Source organism: Haliotis rufescens, unplaced genomic scaffold, assembly GCF_023055435.1.
Source record: "Haliotis rufescens isolate VD_foot unplaced genomic scaffold, xgHalRufe1.0.p SCAF_18, whole genome shotgun sequence".
Classification (NCBI taxonomy): Eukaryota; Metazoa; Mollusca; class Gastropoda; order Lepetellida; family Haliotidae; genus Haliotis; species Haliotis rufescens.
Window position 1 is genome coordinate 23,553,684 of NW_025963868.1, and position 16,063 is coordinate 23,569,746.

A 16,063-nucleotide genomic window follows, 5' to 3' on the forward strand; every position below is an offset into this window, starting at 1 on the left:
GATATCCAACATCCACAACCGTATATCCACACACACACAACCGTATCCCACATCCACACCCGTATATCCACACCCACAACCGTACATCCACACACACACAACCGTATCCCACATCCACACCCGTACATCCACACACACACCCGAACATCCACAACCACAACCGTATCCCACACCAACAACCGTATCCCACACCAACAACCGTACATCCACACCCACAACCGTACATCCACACCCACGTTTTTTCTTTGTGTTTGTCGTTTAACGCTACACTCAGCAATATTCCAGCTATATGACGGCGGTCTGTAAATAATCCAGTGATTGACATCATGAGCATCGATCCACGCAATCGGCCTAGATACGATGACATAAATCAACCAAGTCTTACAAAAAGCATGGGTGAACTTGCTGATACCAATTCTAACCCAGATCTTGAATGCATGCATTTAGTTTCATATAACTGTGTCGTGGCTGGGGCATGTGCGATACCGATATTTTGAGAATGTAGAAAAAATATATTCGAGGTCCAGGTCCTTAACCGAAAATAGATCAGTTTGGAAAGAGTATTCTTTGCGCCATATCGTCTTAATGGAGTTCGGGTAAAAGATGTCTTCCTGAGGCAAGAGAGTTAACTGACTTTAAAAGGGGTAGCCTCGTGGTTAAAGCCTCATCTACTGATATGAACTAGTCACGCTTCCGACGATCTTAGCTGTTACCTTGTTACCTTATTAATTTTGTTGTCCTTACATGTACATATATATGCTCTCTGGCATTCCTTCGCCTGATCAAGGAGCAAGCATATACTCCGAAACGTTCTGTTCAGCATAATAAAGAAGCTGACATCCATATATCCTCTTCCTTTAGTGTGATGAAGTGCTCGGTGGTGCCTAGTTTGACACGAGTTGGTTGAACTCTTGACCAGCTGTGATAACTTACCGGATGCCCATTGTGTAATTCCTATTCTTTGAATGACATTGTTACATACTTGTTACAACTGATATTCAATAAACCGTGTTTGTGTTCATATTCAAGTTTGTATTTCCGCTATCATAAGTGTGCAGTGATGCCGTCTTGTTATTGATAGTCATTTCGGAGACATAAATGCGAAGTTTATATTAGTTAATGCGAACAAAGATCACACCCAGTTTTCGCATTTAATTCACGCTCGCGTAAAAATATTGACACACAAAATATAAATCATATGTATGATTGTGTTTACTACTTTTGTGTTGAAATTTAGACAACATTAATAATATATATATATATATAATTTTTTATGAAAAAGATTTCTGAGGAACCTCTTCAGACCACGAGTTATTTACTAAATTTGCTGGGAAGTTTACAAGTGCATTGATGCAGTTCCTGGAATACACGTTCAATGTCGCAATATCAAGAGGTATTACGACAGTATCCCAAGTGGCCATGTCTCTTACATCCTGTTTGCGACCAGTGTTAACCTAGCTGTGTTAGGTCAGCGTTTATCCAGCGATAAGATTATACATACTGGGTATATAAGGAGCTATATTCGCTTTTGCATGGCTTGCTACGATTTGTGCTTTTCTATTTTAAGATTAAAAGAGAAAGTCGGGATAAAAAAATCAAATATTCTCTCTCTCTCTCTCTCTCTCTATCACACACACACACACACACACACACACACACACACACACACACACATCTGCATAAAATAATAGAGAAATAAATTCAATAAAAACATCATTCAGCAAAAATAGCTATTGACGTTGGTCTGGTCTCAGTTTGATATATATAGGTCATTGTCGCTATTTCCAGGAAAACAGGATGTATTCAACCCTCGTGCTATAGGCCTAATGCATCAGACATTCACATTCAAATACGCAGAAACAGCAGGCCAGGCGGTCAGAGCATTTATATATACGTGGGCCGTTACTGTATTTATGAATTCACCAGCTTTTATATTTTTCGCTTGAATTTTATCACAAAGATGATGAGATAATATACATAATTACATAAATATATGGAATCAACATATTCGAAAGATTAGCTTGAACAGCGCTCCCCAATATTGCACAACTGACATCCGCCATGTTTTCGACCTCCGAAAATACAAAACTGGTTTTTCCACGCAAGCCATATGTCGCTTAGGACGAGGGGAGATAACTTTGTAGTGAAAATGGCGAATTTAGTAACATCTCTTTGAATACAACACACGCAGACAACCTGAGGAAAGAATATACTAAGTGGACCTGAAATAAACTGTACTTCTTCGTCTCACGTGAAACAAGCCCGTGAAACACCTATTTTGCCTTGCGCAATATGGCGACTCCGTCTCGCTGAAATGAATATTTTCTATTTATATCTGCCACGTAAGTCCCTAATGCACCGGGGGAATCCCCAATTATTCGCAATACGTAGGTTTGATTGGCTGCGCGTGGTCACGTGTTCCCTGGGACTTTCCCTCCTGCTCAGGTCGGTGCTTTCCTGAACCATGTTTCCTTGGGATTTTACGTTTGTTAGAATTACGAGCTTCGTCCATGGTTCGATTGAAGAGGAAATTGGATTTGAGGGTGTCCCTCCTCAACAATGACAGCCACTTTAGTTGAATTTCCTACAAGTTTCCACAAAAAAGAGTGTTTTAGGATCGTTATTTCCACCAACATGGAGGTTGACATCGATGAGAAGGAGCTTGCGGACAGAATGGCGGCCGCGGAGGCAATGTCTGCCTTGTCGTCTGTTGTGCGCGTCAATCCTGGGGATTCCCCAGCCTCGCCTCGGACTTCCAAAAGGATTGCTAGCAGGGGAACGCGAGGTGGAGGCAGAGGTAGGGGTAGGAAAATAAACCAAGGTGATAAAATGTCGAATTCAGAAGCGAAAAAATCTAGGTCACGTGCCAGGACAAATCATGACACGACAAAAAGCAGCGTGACGGATACCGCCCGAAATAAACCAAGTCGTGTTGCGTCCAAATCGAAAGGGGGTGCACAGGAGCAAGCTCCTAAACGGTCACCGAGGAGAAAATCGAAATCAGGTCAGCCTGAGCCAGAAACGCCCACAAAGACAAGGACGAAGCGGAAAAATACGAGTTCAGAAAGTAGTGAAATGCCAGTGCTAGAACCCCAGGTTACAAATGCAAGTAGCACTGTGTCAAATATTCCTAGTTTACCAAGTACATTATCTTTGACTTTACCCAGTTTGAACATTCCATCACTGGGCACACTGCCGACTCTCAGCAGCATATCATTATTTCATACAGACTTAAACAGTGGCGACAGACAGAAACAGGACAATAAGTCGCTGCCTTTCAAGAAGAGGAGGCTGATTAATAATGAACACAGCGAAGATAGCGAAGACCAGGAGAGTAAAACTGAGGGTGCTCAAACTCAAGGTTACTATAAAGAAATTGTTATGAATCCTGTTCAAAATCCTAAATCCTTGAATAAGCATCAGTGTTTGTCGTGGTATGTCCTCAAAACCCGAGGTTAATATTTTTAAATGGCTCTTTTTTTAAAGTTTTAAGAGAATACTTAGACCAGGTATTTTTTTAAAGCATGCATGCATTCCTTTGGAGTTGTGGGTCGACCCAGTACTTATTCAAGGATTTATGGTGATGCAAATTTTTTATTTCATATTGTGTTGAAACTCTTGATGTTCTGGGCAGCATAGCATATGAGTTTCCATAGTGGTTGTAATTAGTCTCGCTGGCTAATAGTCCTCTGTCGCCAATACATGACTTCAGCAAGAAACACTTCCTAAACTCCCTCCCCTCACTCCCTCCCCTCACTCACTCATTCACTCACTCACTCATCCTAACTGCAGCTTCCGTGAAGCATATTTATGTCGAAAGAGGCGACTAACATTTCAGGATCATTCAGTCAGGCTTGGAATTGGGTGGTCAGGCTCACTTGTCTTGGCTGATGCATGTTATCATATTCCAATTACCGTATTCAACGTAATAAGCGCCCCGCTCGAATAAGCGCCCAGGGCGATATTTGTTAATATATTGGCAAGTGAACAATCCCAATTAGCACCCGTTCCAACTGATCAATGTACACAAGACTTATTTATTCGTGTATGATACACACTCGTGTGTTATGTGCACCCTTAATTATGGGCAATTTAATTCTGGAAAAATATATTTGTCGTACATGAACATTTCAGGTTGTCAGCTTAAACCACAAAATTTATCTTTCAACTCTGTTTTTTTCAACCAAAATAATATTCTAATAAGAGCCCCCTATTCCTAATTTTGAGAGCGCCCCCGGCACGTATTACATCGAATACGGTATGTGGATTGATGTTCATCAAATCATCATATCAATCAATTTATAGTCTGGTCCAGATTCAATTATTTACAGACTGCCATCATATAGCTGGAATGTTGCTGAGTGCAGCATTAGACAACAAACAAACAAACACAATTTCAAAGAACAGTTTTCAGCATAGTTCAGTATTTTAGTCATAAGGCTAACATGCTCCTGTATTTTACCTCCATGTGAGGATGTTGAGATCCAACTGATTCATTGATCTTCATAAAATACTACGTATCACGCCAGAGTGGGGTAAAAGTACTCTTGCACTCTGCAATGAAAGAAAAAGCTTCACATATTTTACGAGTAAATGAAAGTCATGTGACACAGCACAAGTCGACCTCAGCTTACTATTACAGCTGTTTTCCATAAATTGAACATCAATTTTTCATCAGTTTCCTATCAAATTTACATGGATTTTCTATCAATTTTACATCAATTTTCTATCAAATTTACATCAATTTTCTATCAATTGTACATGAATGTATCTATCAATGTAAGGCCTACTGCTACGACGAATTTATCTTGCCGACATGTTTCAATCTGCCATTGTAAACACATGAAAACAAGTTGAAAATTGATAGAAAACAGCTGTTCGATTGAGTTGAGGTAAACTTGTGCTGTGTCCTGTGACTTTCATTGACGCGGACAGGACACACAAGGTCACTTATAAACCTACTGCCACTGTTGCCTTGCGTAGGCATCTTCCTATCTCATGGTAACATTGTGAGAGGTATTACTTTCATGTCAGACCGGCTAAGAGGTTTTACATTTGAATTGTAAGACCTAGGTTTTACAAATGAAATTTTATAAACTGGCCTCTTGATATGAATATGATGTCGATTTTTGATTGGTTAAAAGTCACAAATTTGTTTACATGAAAATTGCATGACGTGAATCAAATCTACAACCTCATCGGAGCAGGTGATGAAAGGGTGTTCAATTTTACATGTCATGACTTCAGTTGTGTGCATGCTGCACATGTCCTTGCTCTCGCACACTGTGATACAATTCCTTTTATACCATGGCAAACTGTATTGTTCGGGCCTTTCCCTTGCTTGCAGTTTTACATTTTCAAACAGAACTTTGGAGTCGTGTTTTACCCTCAACATATACCCCTTGTGATACTGCTACAACTTATGATGACCATGTTGAGTAATTCCCAAGCTCTCTTACACTGTCATTTTTTCAAGTGTTTTATGTTAATGTATCAAATATAGTTTCCTCATAGCTTGCTTAATAATTTCCCCGTCCCCACTGTAGTCATAAGAACGTTTATGACTTAATCAAATTTTAACATGAAATTTTACAAGAAAATCAATAATATTTTTTTTAATGTTGTCCTAAGCTTATTAGTTGGTTTAAAAATTGAACTGAAACTGAGTGTAGGTGATCGGAAGAAAATTAAATTCCACTTCCAGATCGTCTTCCTGAGGCAAGAGAGTTAACTGACTTTAAAAGTCCAGTTTCCACCCTTGCCGAACTAGGCTAGTATTATGGAGTTACATTTTGGCTGGACTATTGAGTCTATGCATAGTCAAATCAAAATCGCGCTCCGAAATCGAAATCCTGTTCGTAAACTGTTGTGCAGATTTCGGTCGATTGCAGGATTTGCAAAACATGTGCACCGTCAACTCGTTGTTAATAGATAATTTCCAAATCTGTTCATGTTTTTAATCAAGGTGCTCACATGATTTGATGCATTTCACGTTGTAAGACCCGTTTTATCACAATATAGATCTTGATTATCAATTTGACAGGGTTGATGCATGTCATTAATCCCAATTGCGTGGATCGATGCTCATGATGTCAAACAAACAAACAAACAAAACAAACTAATGAATGAAAAATAAACTTGTAGTTAACACATTCATGGAAGTATGATGGTGTAATGATACCGATAGATAATGGATTGTTTTTGGGTTATAATAAAGATTTCTACACATTATTCACCATGTTTTGGGAACAGTGGTGATAAAATTTTGTGTGTTTTATTTTTCACTTCAAAGACACCCCCCCCCCCCCCCAAATTGTTAGGAGTTATTTTATTTTTTTCTTGTTCCATTTTTAAAGGTCTGCCTCGAAAACCAACTATAAAATTATATTTCATAATGATATATAGCAATCTGCACACAGTTCTGTACATAATGCATGGATGGATTATTAGAAAATTAATAATTATATTTCCCTAAAGAATCCTACGAATGTGAATTTATTTTAGCTACTTTTAATGTTTTTAATAGAGTGCTTCCTGTTTGTTTGTAAAGAGACTAAACGTCAGATAGTTTTTATTAATTTTTTTAATAAGTTTCCAACATGATCCGATGACCAATATCTAGCACACATTCTGATCTGACATTCTCAAACAATTTTCTAACTCAATACCAAGGAATGTTTAGGTCATATCTGATAAGTCATGGTCACTTTCAGTCACGTCACTTCCTGAATTATTTAGTCAATGTTTCATACAAACATCATCAATGCATGAAGTTCTTTTCAATTACATGTATCAGTGTGCATAACCGTGTTTCAGTTTCTGGGCTGATAGCGACTAGCAGTGTAAAACTGAAGTGTTGTGACTCCTGCCTGTGTTAATGTATAGACGCACACTGTTAGAAATGAAAGAGGAAGTTGATTCACTCCCACAAGGGGAATCCCGACATGATAATGTTGAGCTGTATTTTCTGGTTTAGGCTGACCAAGTATTTGGTAAACAAGTATTTACGAATACAGTTATGTATTACTAAGTGGAAGTAAGAATAACATCCCCTTTGTAAGAGGGGGTGATGCGAGTGACTGGTTTTACTTAATGTACAAGTCGTTCATTGTAATATGCAGTCGGAATGTAGGTCAGTGATATTGATTACGCCATATATGCCTGTGATACTGAATCACCTGGTGACTCTCGCTCCTTATATAAATAGACGTATAAATTCCCTAAATATGTACTCTGACAGTTACAATTCCCCTAATTCTAAATTAGAATCATAATTCCCACTGTTAAATGAAACTTGAAAACATGTGTCTTCAAAACAGAAAGTCATGGCTCGGCAGACCCATCACCATGGAAGCACTTGTCTCTCGAGAAAGATTTTATGAACTCTTAGAAATTGATAAGTCTAAAGCAGGCAAAAACCATCAAGAAAAAAGATATATCGACAAGGAGTTGTATGAAAAAACAATTCAAGCTGTTGAATCACGAAAATATGAGCGTTGTCCAACGGGCGATGCCCACTTTAAGGACTGGGCAAAGGGGTTTTCAGTGAAACAAGGATTAGATGGGGTTAAAGTTCTTTTGTCGAATCCTGACAAGTTGATAGAAAAACGAAGAAAGCAGGAGATACAACGAAGAAATAGACAAAGAAGGAGAGCAGAGACCGAAGAAGAGGAGGAAGATTTGGATAATGGGCGGAAGAGGCCAAAGAAGGACACGAAGGAGTTGCCTGTTCTTATCAAAGAAAAGTATTTTGACGAGATTTCCAAATGTCACCAAGATGCCAAGCATAGTAAAGAGGGGACGTGGAGACTGGTAAGTATCATTTCATTTTCGTTAATATATTTACAATTGTATTATTATGTTAACTGGATTGTGGGGAATCTTGGATGGAACTCCACCCAAACAAATACTAGAAGTTTAGAAATTGTACTTTACATAGAAAATGTAATCCCAAAATGTAACATATGTTACATTTAACCATAACATATGTTACATTTAACCACTTTCTAGTCTGTCTCCCAGACCCTAGCCCCTAGAGAAAAATATTTAAAAGGAGTCCAATCAAGTCTAGAATGATTTGGCAAATCTAGATTGCCTCGGCTTCAGGAAATTAAGGATTGTTCCGAGCTCCATTTGGATTTTATTATTTATATTTTGTGGATATATATTTTTAAATAAGATAACTTTATTTCCGGGAGTAAATGTCAGTGTAACCACTTTCTCAAAGGTGTAGTTTATTTATATTCTAGCAGAGTCGTGTTAATTTCGAACACTAATGTTAAGGAAGTGTTTTGAATCGTCTGAATTATTCTCCCCCGACTTAACAAAGCTGGTAGAACATATGGTACTGGGTTCCGTCTATCCATGCTTGCATCCACTTAACACTCAGTCTCGCTGCTCCTTTTTAAATATACTACACCACTTTGATGGGGATGTTTCCACCTTCGATGACACACAAGAATGATTTTCATGATATGAAAAGTGTATACATGTATTTAAATAGAATGACATATCTTATTAACCCTATCACAAGTGGAGTAGTAAATATGTTCATGACTTCAGAATGTGGAATAAAATAGGTCCCCTGTTTTCATATCATATAAAATTTTTATAGTACTGTATTCGAAGAAATAAGCGCCCCGCTCTAATAAGCACCCAGGGCGATATTTCCTTATATATTGGCTAGTGAACATTCCCAATTAGCACCCCTCCGATTGATCAATGTATACAACACTTATTTATTCGCGTATAATACGCACTCGTGTGTTATGTGCACCCTTAATTATGGGCAATTAAATTCTGGAAAAATGTATCTCTCTTATATAAACATTTCAGGCTATCAGCATAAACCACAAAATTTATCTTTCAACTCTGTTTTTTTTCAACCAAAATAATATTCTAATAAGAGCCCCCTATTTCTAATTTTGAGAGCGCCCTGGGCGCTTATTACATCGAATACGGTACATGTATCACAAACTTAATGTAAATATGGACATAGTCGTAGTTTTTAAATATGGTAGGAACTTATATGGAAAAAAAAAAAAAATTGCATTACAAGTATATTAACTTGGTTTAAGAATGCACATAAAATATCATTGCAAGCCAAGAAACATTTTGGTCTTAGTGTTTTGGACAATATTACAAGTGACATTTACTTGAAAATATTTTACACAAAAATAAACCCGATTCTATTGTATAGATCAGAAATTTAGAGCCCAAAAACATATTGCTGTAACTGGCAAGGTGTTTCTTAAATGCATGAATAGTTGTAGATCACATGATTATTTTATTGAAACAGGAAGCTATGTGGGCATTTTAGGAGAACATGGGCTTTGTAGATTTTGTAAAAATAGTTGTATTGAAGAATATCACTTTTAACGTGTATATTCAGTGTATAATGATTTAAAAACAGAATATCCTCTTAACTTTTTCTACCACAATCCAAATTTTAACAAATGTTTCAAATTAATGACATGTGAATATACTGAAACTATTAGATATTTACTAAAGGCCTTTGGCCCTATCAGTATTATGACTTAAGATTGAATATGTGATTATATATTAATGATAATTGATTAATGATAATTGTATGTATGTCATTTTGAAAATGAAATTAACAGTAATTCTGACTTAGAAAGTGAAACATGTCATAACAAAATACAAATCTCACTTGTTGAATCTTTAAAACATTTTATAACTAAAATCTAAAAAAATATAAATTATACCGTAAAAGCCGTGAGCACTTATAAGAGCAGGGTGCTTATTACGTCGAATACGGTATTTGCTTTTGCAAGCCAGGTATTGAACATTACTATATCATCAGCGAAAAGAAGCAAAACTAATTTAATAGTTTTGGGATATTGTTGAATACTGTCAGCACAATTATTTTGGATTGACATGCTAATTTATTTATGAAAAACGAAAATAGAAAGGGACTTAATATACACCCTTGCCGGACACAGATGTTACTAATTACTAACGTTATGGCTTTCGTGTTTGGAGGAGAGATGTGGACACCCAGTAGTTAAGGTGTTTGCTTGTCTCACAGAAGGTCCAGGTTCGAGTCCTAACTTGATAGGTCAATTATTTTCTGTGTAACTGCTATGCCAGAGCTGGAATATTGCCGACTTTATCATATACAACAAACATGCATTTGTATAGCGACCTACATGCTAAAGTTTATCATTTTATCATTACCTAATTCATGTCAAGGGTTCAAACTTCCTTGTATTAGAGTCGAAAGGCACAACTGTTGAAGAAGATATAAAGTTTCGCACAAAAACTAACCAGGGCGTGATTTAAGGAACTTAATTCAACATGAGATAACATAAGCCTCCTCGGACTGCTTACAGTGTTCGAAATAACTGCCCGCCCGGCTGCCCGTGACTGGTAACTTTTCTGTCAGGCAGCCTGATAGTTTCCTCCGCCTGCCCGACTGTCTGGCAGATACTTGTAAGACAACCTACGTATTCAGTTTTATCGTAACTCCTTGTAGATTCTCAATTAATTTTTTGCATTATTTCCATCAAGATGGGATGTATCTCTTAGTTTTTGCAATTTTTCAATATTAATAATGTCTGAATTGAAAAGAAGCCCCATTGAGATCCCTGAACCTGTGGAAAATCTAGTGTTTGATTCAGTGCTATAGCATTACAGTTAGCGCTGGACGGAAGTGAAACTATGGTTCTTTGACCATGAGACAGACCAGGATTAGTGATGTAGTATGGCAGCTTTCCCGCTGGCTTTTGAAAAGGCCAGTCCTTGTGGACTGGCAACTCTAAAAATTACCAGTTCCCCCTAATTTTTGCCAATCCCATCTTTCAACAAATCAAAAAACGTATGAAAATTTTTTGGTTTATTTTCTTTCAACATCATGTTCAGTGCAAAGATGTTGTCTCTGAACTTCAGTAACTTAGTTAGATCTATACGTCATTCACACAAACTTCAGTCACAATTTTCTCTTCTTGTTATATTATTTCGAGACGAAGTCGCTACAACTGGATATTTAACCTAGAAATAGACAAGGGGAAACCCTGATGGTAACAGACAAGCTGGCTTTCTTCGAAAAATGTACTGATGTGAATATCAAAGATTTATAAGGTACTTTTTTTGCCGGTCCACAGGGACTAGCAGTCACAAGTATTACTGGTCAAAGCCTAATTTTACTGATAAAAAAAATGGTAATTACCGGTTAACGGGAATGCTGTATGGTAAATATATATAGCTTAGAAGTATTGAGTGACTAACGGGATCGGCTGGTCAGGCTCGCTGACTTGTTGATGCATGTCATCTTATCCGTATTTAGTGGAATGATGTTCATCATGTCAATTACTGGATTGTCTGGTCCAGACTCGATTATTTACAGACAGCCGTCATGTAGCTTGAATATTGCCAAAGTGTGGCATTAAACAACAAACATACAAAACCCTGCTCCAATAAGCGCCCCAGACCAACTGCTGGACCATTCTTTGAGCAGTCTTTATTTACACATCATTTGTATTTTCTTGTGTCTGTTACAGATCTTTTAGAGTGTGTGTTTTAGTGAGTTTTACGCCGCTTTTAGCAATATTCCAGCAATATCCCATGGGGGACACCAGAAATGGGCTTCACACATTGTACCCATGTCTGGAATCAAAACCAGGTCTTCGGCATGAAGAGTGAACGCTTTAACCACTAGGCTACCCGACGGCCCCAGATCTTTTAGAAGAAAAACGTAGTAATGTAGAAGGGGTATATTATTGTCTAGTAACTATTATAAAAAATGTCTATTCTCAGCCGCTTGGTCTCTGACAAGACATTAAACTTGTGTATGAGAGTATGCCGACCACAATACCTGGTTTTTCGCATTCTCTACTGTTACTGAAGTGCATCTAATATGATTTTGCATGCCCTTTGTAATAATATAAAAATATATATAAATTTTATATGGGGCCAATTTCCAGATTGGATATGCTCAAAGGCGCTTTTGCATGAGTCAAAGTTAGAGTTCAGTGAGCTTTGTAGGCAGATTGGAACAGTCTCTTATATTCTTTGATATCGTTGGCACTTTTGATGTTGATGGGAATGTTGTTCCGAAGATTTGGGCCGGCCTTTGCAAGGCATCGGTCACCAAGTAACATGGTTCTTGTTTTGGGCACAAACAGGAGCTGACTGTTGCCAGACCTGAGTGACGGTACTGGTTGATACTGCTGTATCAATTCTCTGATGTAAGGTGGACCGATGCCATGAAGTGATTTGTATACTTACTCAAGTATTTTGAATTTGAGACCACCTCCGTGGTCTAGTGGTAGAGCGTCCGCCCGGCGTGTGGGGTTCGATCCACGGCCGCGTCATACCAAAAGACGTTTAAAGATGGTACTTGTTGTTACCCTGTCTGGAGCTCGGCATTAAGGGGCTTAAACAAGGAATGGTCGGCTCGGAGTCAGTATACTGTGTCTGAGTGGGGTATTCATGTTAAACTGATGCATGGTATCTCTGTGGGCTAGCGCTATAAATCGGCATTAGTACTTGTCTGGACTAGTATCAGCAGCCACACACATGTGCATGCACGTCGCTATATAAGTGCAATAATCTTGGACGCAACGTTATACCCATTTCACCTCACCTTTTGAATGTGATGCGCTTTGCAACCAGGAGCCTGTGTAGTTTCATTAGTACAGGTGTAATATGCTCGTATTTTCATGTATTGTAGTATGCCAGTTTGCAGATGTTACTGATGTGGTCATTGAGGCTTAAAGAACTGGTATCACCGAGCGCTTTACGGAATCATTGCCACTGTTGTTTTGTCAAATTTAAATAAACACAATTACCATGAATATTCATGACTATTTATGTCTTTTGTAGGGAGTTTGCACTTCTTTGATAGCAAGGGCGGTCGGGTAGCCTAGTGGTTAAAGCGTTCGCTCGTCACGCCGAAGACCCGGGTTCGATACCCGACATTGGTACAATGTGTGAAGCCCATTGCTGGTGTTCCCCGCCGTGATAGTGTTGGAATATTGCTAAAAGCGGCGTATAACCATACTCACTCACTCACTCACTTTGATAGCAAAAAGCACCTAAAATGTTTAAAAAAGGTCTGAAATGGCTGATCAAAATATAACACTTTGGTAAAGAAACTGACACTTTGAAAAGCTGCATAAAGAAGAGTCACCCTGACTTCTTATATATTTAAGATTTTCATTTTTTATGGGTATTTATCAAGGAAGTCCAGTGGTCTTAAGGCAATTGTCAGTCCCTTGCTGTGTAAATTTAGACGTGATGTCACTGAAATACAATTCAAAGTTTCACAGTTGCGTCCCTCAGTTGTGTCAGGATGCACTGATTCTGGGTTATAATTGTTCAACTGTTTTTCAGCTCCCGACCCATGCTCATAGGTTTCATAGAGTAAATATGCAGACATCCTGATAAGCAGTGTATTTTCATAGAATATGCAAAGTTAATCACCATAACCCAATTAATCTTGAGCTCATGAAGATGAAATATTTCAGTTCATGTTTAGGATAAAATTGATGTATGCCAGGTCTACATAGCTAATTTCCATCTGGACACAGACAGAATAATCAATTCTATAATCAATCAATATATATTGATAATAAAATTTCTAATCATTGACGGGACGGTCGGGTAGCCTAGGGGTTAAAGCGTTCGTTCGTCATGCCGAAGTCCCGGGTTCGATTCCCGACATGGGTACAATGTGTGAAGCCCATTTCTGGTGTCCCCCGCCGTGATATTGCTGGAATATTGCTAAAAGCGGCATAAAATCATACTCACTCACTCACTCTAATCATTGACGCCTCCAATTTTCTCTTTCATGATACCGCTGCAATAACTGTGTGTTTTGTTTCAGGTGAAGGATCGTTGGTGTATGGTGACAAAGCAAATAGTTACTCGATTCTGTCAGGCATGCCCAACCTGCAACATCACCCAGAAGAGAAGGACTTGCCAAGGTCCATCCACTTCCGACTGCTCTGCAGCAAAGAGAGCATGTCTGCCCACTGTCAACGAGACTGAGGGATCATGGTCAAGTTTCAGCTCATCTCAGACAGATGATACTACACCGGTGACCTGGGACGACATCTCTTCAAGCAGGAACCAAAACACACCAAGAACATCTGAAGCTATGCCTGGAGTGCTGGAAATCTACGGTGACCATTCCCAGAACCTTCCATCTGATCTACAGAGGGTAGATCTACAGAATCTGGACTCGGTATCGACTCCTGTTAGTTCCTTTGGATGCCCTTCAAGTCAATTGTTCTCTGTCGGTCCAACTTACACTGATACCCAAACACAGAGATATCAGAGGTATTCCTCCTCGAGCATTGATTCATCAGCTTCTTCATCATCATTTTATGCTGTGGAAACACATGGGTTCCCTGTCCAGAAATCGCCAATACACTCCTCGATGATTCAGACGATAACAGGCCCTTGTCTCATAGGGACCAGGTCACAAGGAGCGACAACATCCCAGGGACCTTTCACTCACTCTGGACAACAGGGGACACATGTGCCCACAATTCCTAATCAAGTAGAAAGCACATACCAAGGACTGTCAGGTTTTTGTCCCTTTATGACCGCAACTTCAGCTCAGGGATGGGCATCCAATATGGAATCACAAGCGACAAATGTCTCCACAATGACATCTCCTTCTGAAGTAGAACCCAAGGTATTGTTGGCCTCCGGTCCCACCTTGACCTCATCTTCAACAATCCAGTCACCAATGACACATATGTCCACAACGACACTTCCTTCTCAAGGTGAAACAACTTCCAGAGAATTGTTGCAGCTGGTCTACAGTTCCACCATGCCTGCATCCTCAGCTCAGAGACTGGAAGCACTTAATCCGCAAATGATGGACATGTCCAAAATGACTCTTCCTTTACAAGACAAAACCACTTCCCAGGAATTGTTTGCATCTAGTCCCGTTATGATGGCACCTTCTACAGAGACTCATGGATTGGTGGTTCCTACTCGAGCACAAACTCTACATATACCACTTATGTCTCAAACAGGACCAATGTCTCACAGACTGGCCAACGTCTCCATCCCTCCAGCCTTAACATCAGATCAAAGTCCAGTGGCCTATTCGCAACAAGAGGAAGGTGGTCAGACCATCACCAGTGTAGGCCAGACCCCCAGTAAGTCAGCAGTGTTCAACACCACATGCACACCATCATTAACCTATTCCCACTCAAGTTATTGCTTCTACCAGGCTCAGGCTAGTCCAGGAGTCATCTCAAGTTCTGAAACACTGAGTCCTGGGCAGGGGGGTCAAGAAGCATCACAGGGGGGTCAAGAATCATCACAGGTGATGAATCGATGGAGTCATGCCCGCAGCTGTTTTACGGCCCCATCAGAATCCTTATGTGCCTCTGCAGCCCTGTCCACATCTCCCACCCAAGATCAGGTCCAGACTTACCACACATTAACTGTGCCCTCAGGAATTAGTAGTCATCAGGCGTATGTTTCTAGTTTTGATCAATCCAGACCAGGTTTAATGTCACTCTCATCCAGACCTGATCAACTGTCAGATCCATCCGGGCTTGACTTGTTAAACTCTTCCAGACAGGGCCAAATGTCACACTTGCCCAGACAGGGTCAAATGTTTAACTCCCCTAGACAGCGTCAAATATCAAACTCATCCTGGCCAAGTCAAATGTCCAACTGCCCCAGACAGGGTCAAGTAACAAACCCTTGTAAACAAAGTCTAATATCAGACTCTGTAGTTGCTCCAAACACCTATAAAGCTAGCAACAGCTCCAAAGCACACATTCCCTCTGAAGCTAATGTTTGTCCAAAACAGGAAAATTTTCCTTTGCTAATACATAATCTATGCCAACCACATTGCCAAGCATCGTCTCGAGAATGTTACAAGCCAGGTGAGATCCCTGTTTTAGGCACTGAGCAAACATCTTTCTCATTTCATCAGACCAGAGAGTTTGATCTTGGAGTCTCAGGAATCTCAACTGTAGATGCTGGGAGCAGCCTGCAGAGACCAGCAGGAACCCGTAGAAGCTCCGCAGAACATGATCTCCTTACTTCAAGGAACTTAGTACCAACTCAGAGC

The 16,063-nt window shown here is 39.4% G+C and overlaps 1 protein-coding gene across 1 annotated transcript in view; it reads left to right on the top strand.

The window, feature by feature from the left end:
- The first annotated feature begins 2,434 nt into the window (after positions 1 to 2,434).
- LOC124132902 overlaps positions 2,435 to 16,063 on the top strand; it is a 39,873-nt gene continuing 26,244 nt past the window's right edge. The window contains exon 1 of the mRNA XM_046497062.2: positions 2,435 to 3,361. Coding sequence (XP_046353018.2) covers positions 2,560 to 3,361 — 802 coding nt within the window. The 5' untranslated portion in view covers positions 2,435 to 2,559. The remainder of the gene's footprint in view (positions 3,362 to 16,063) is intronic.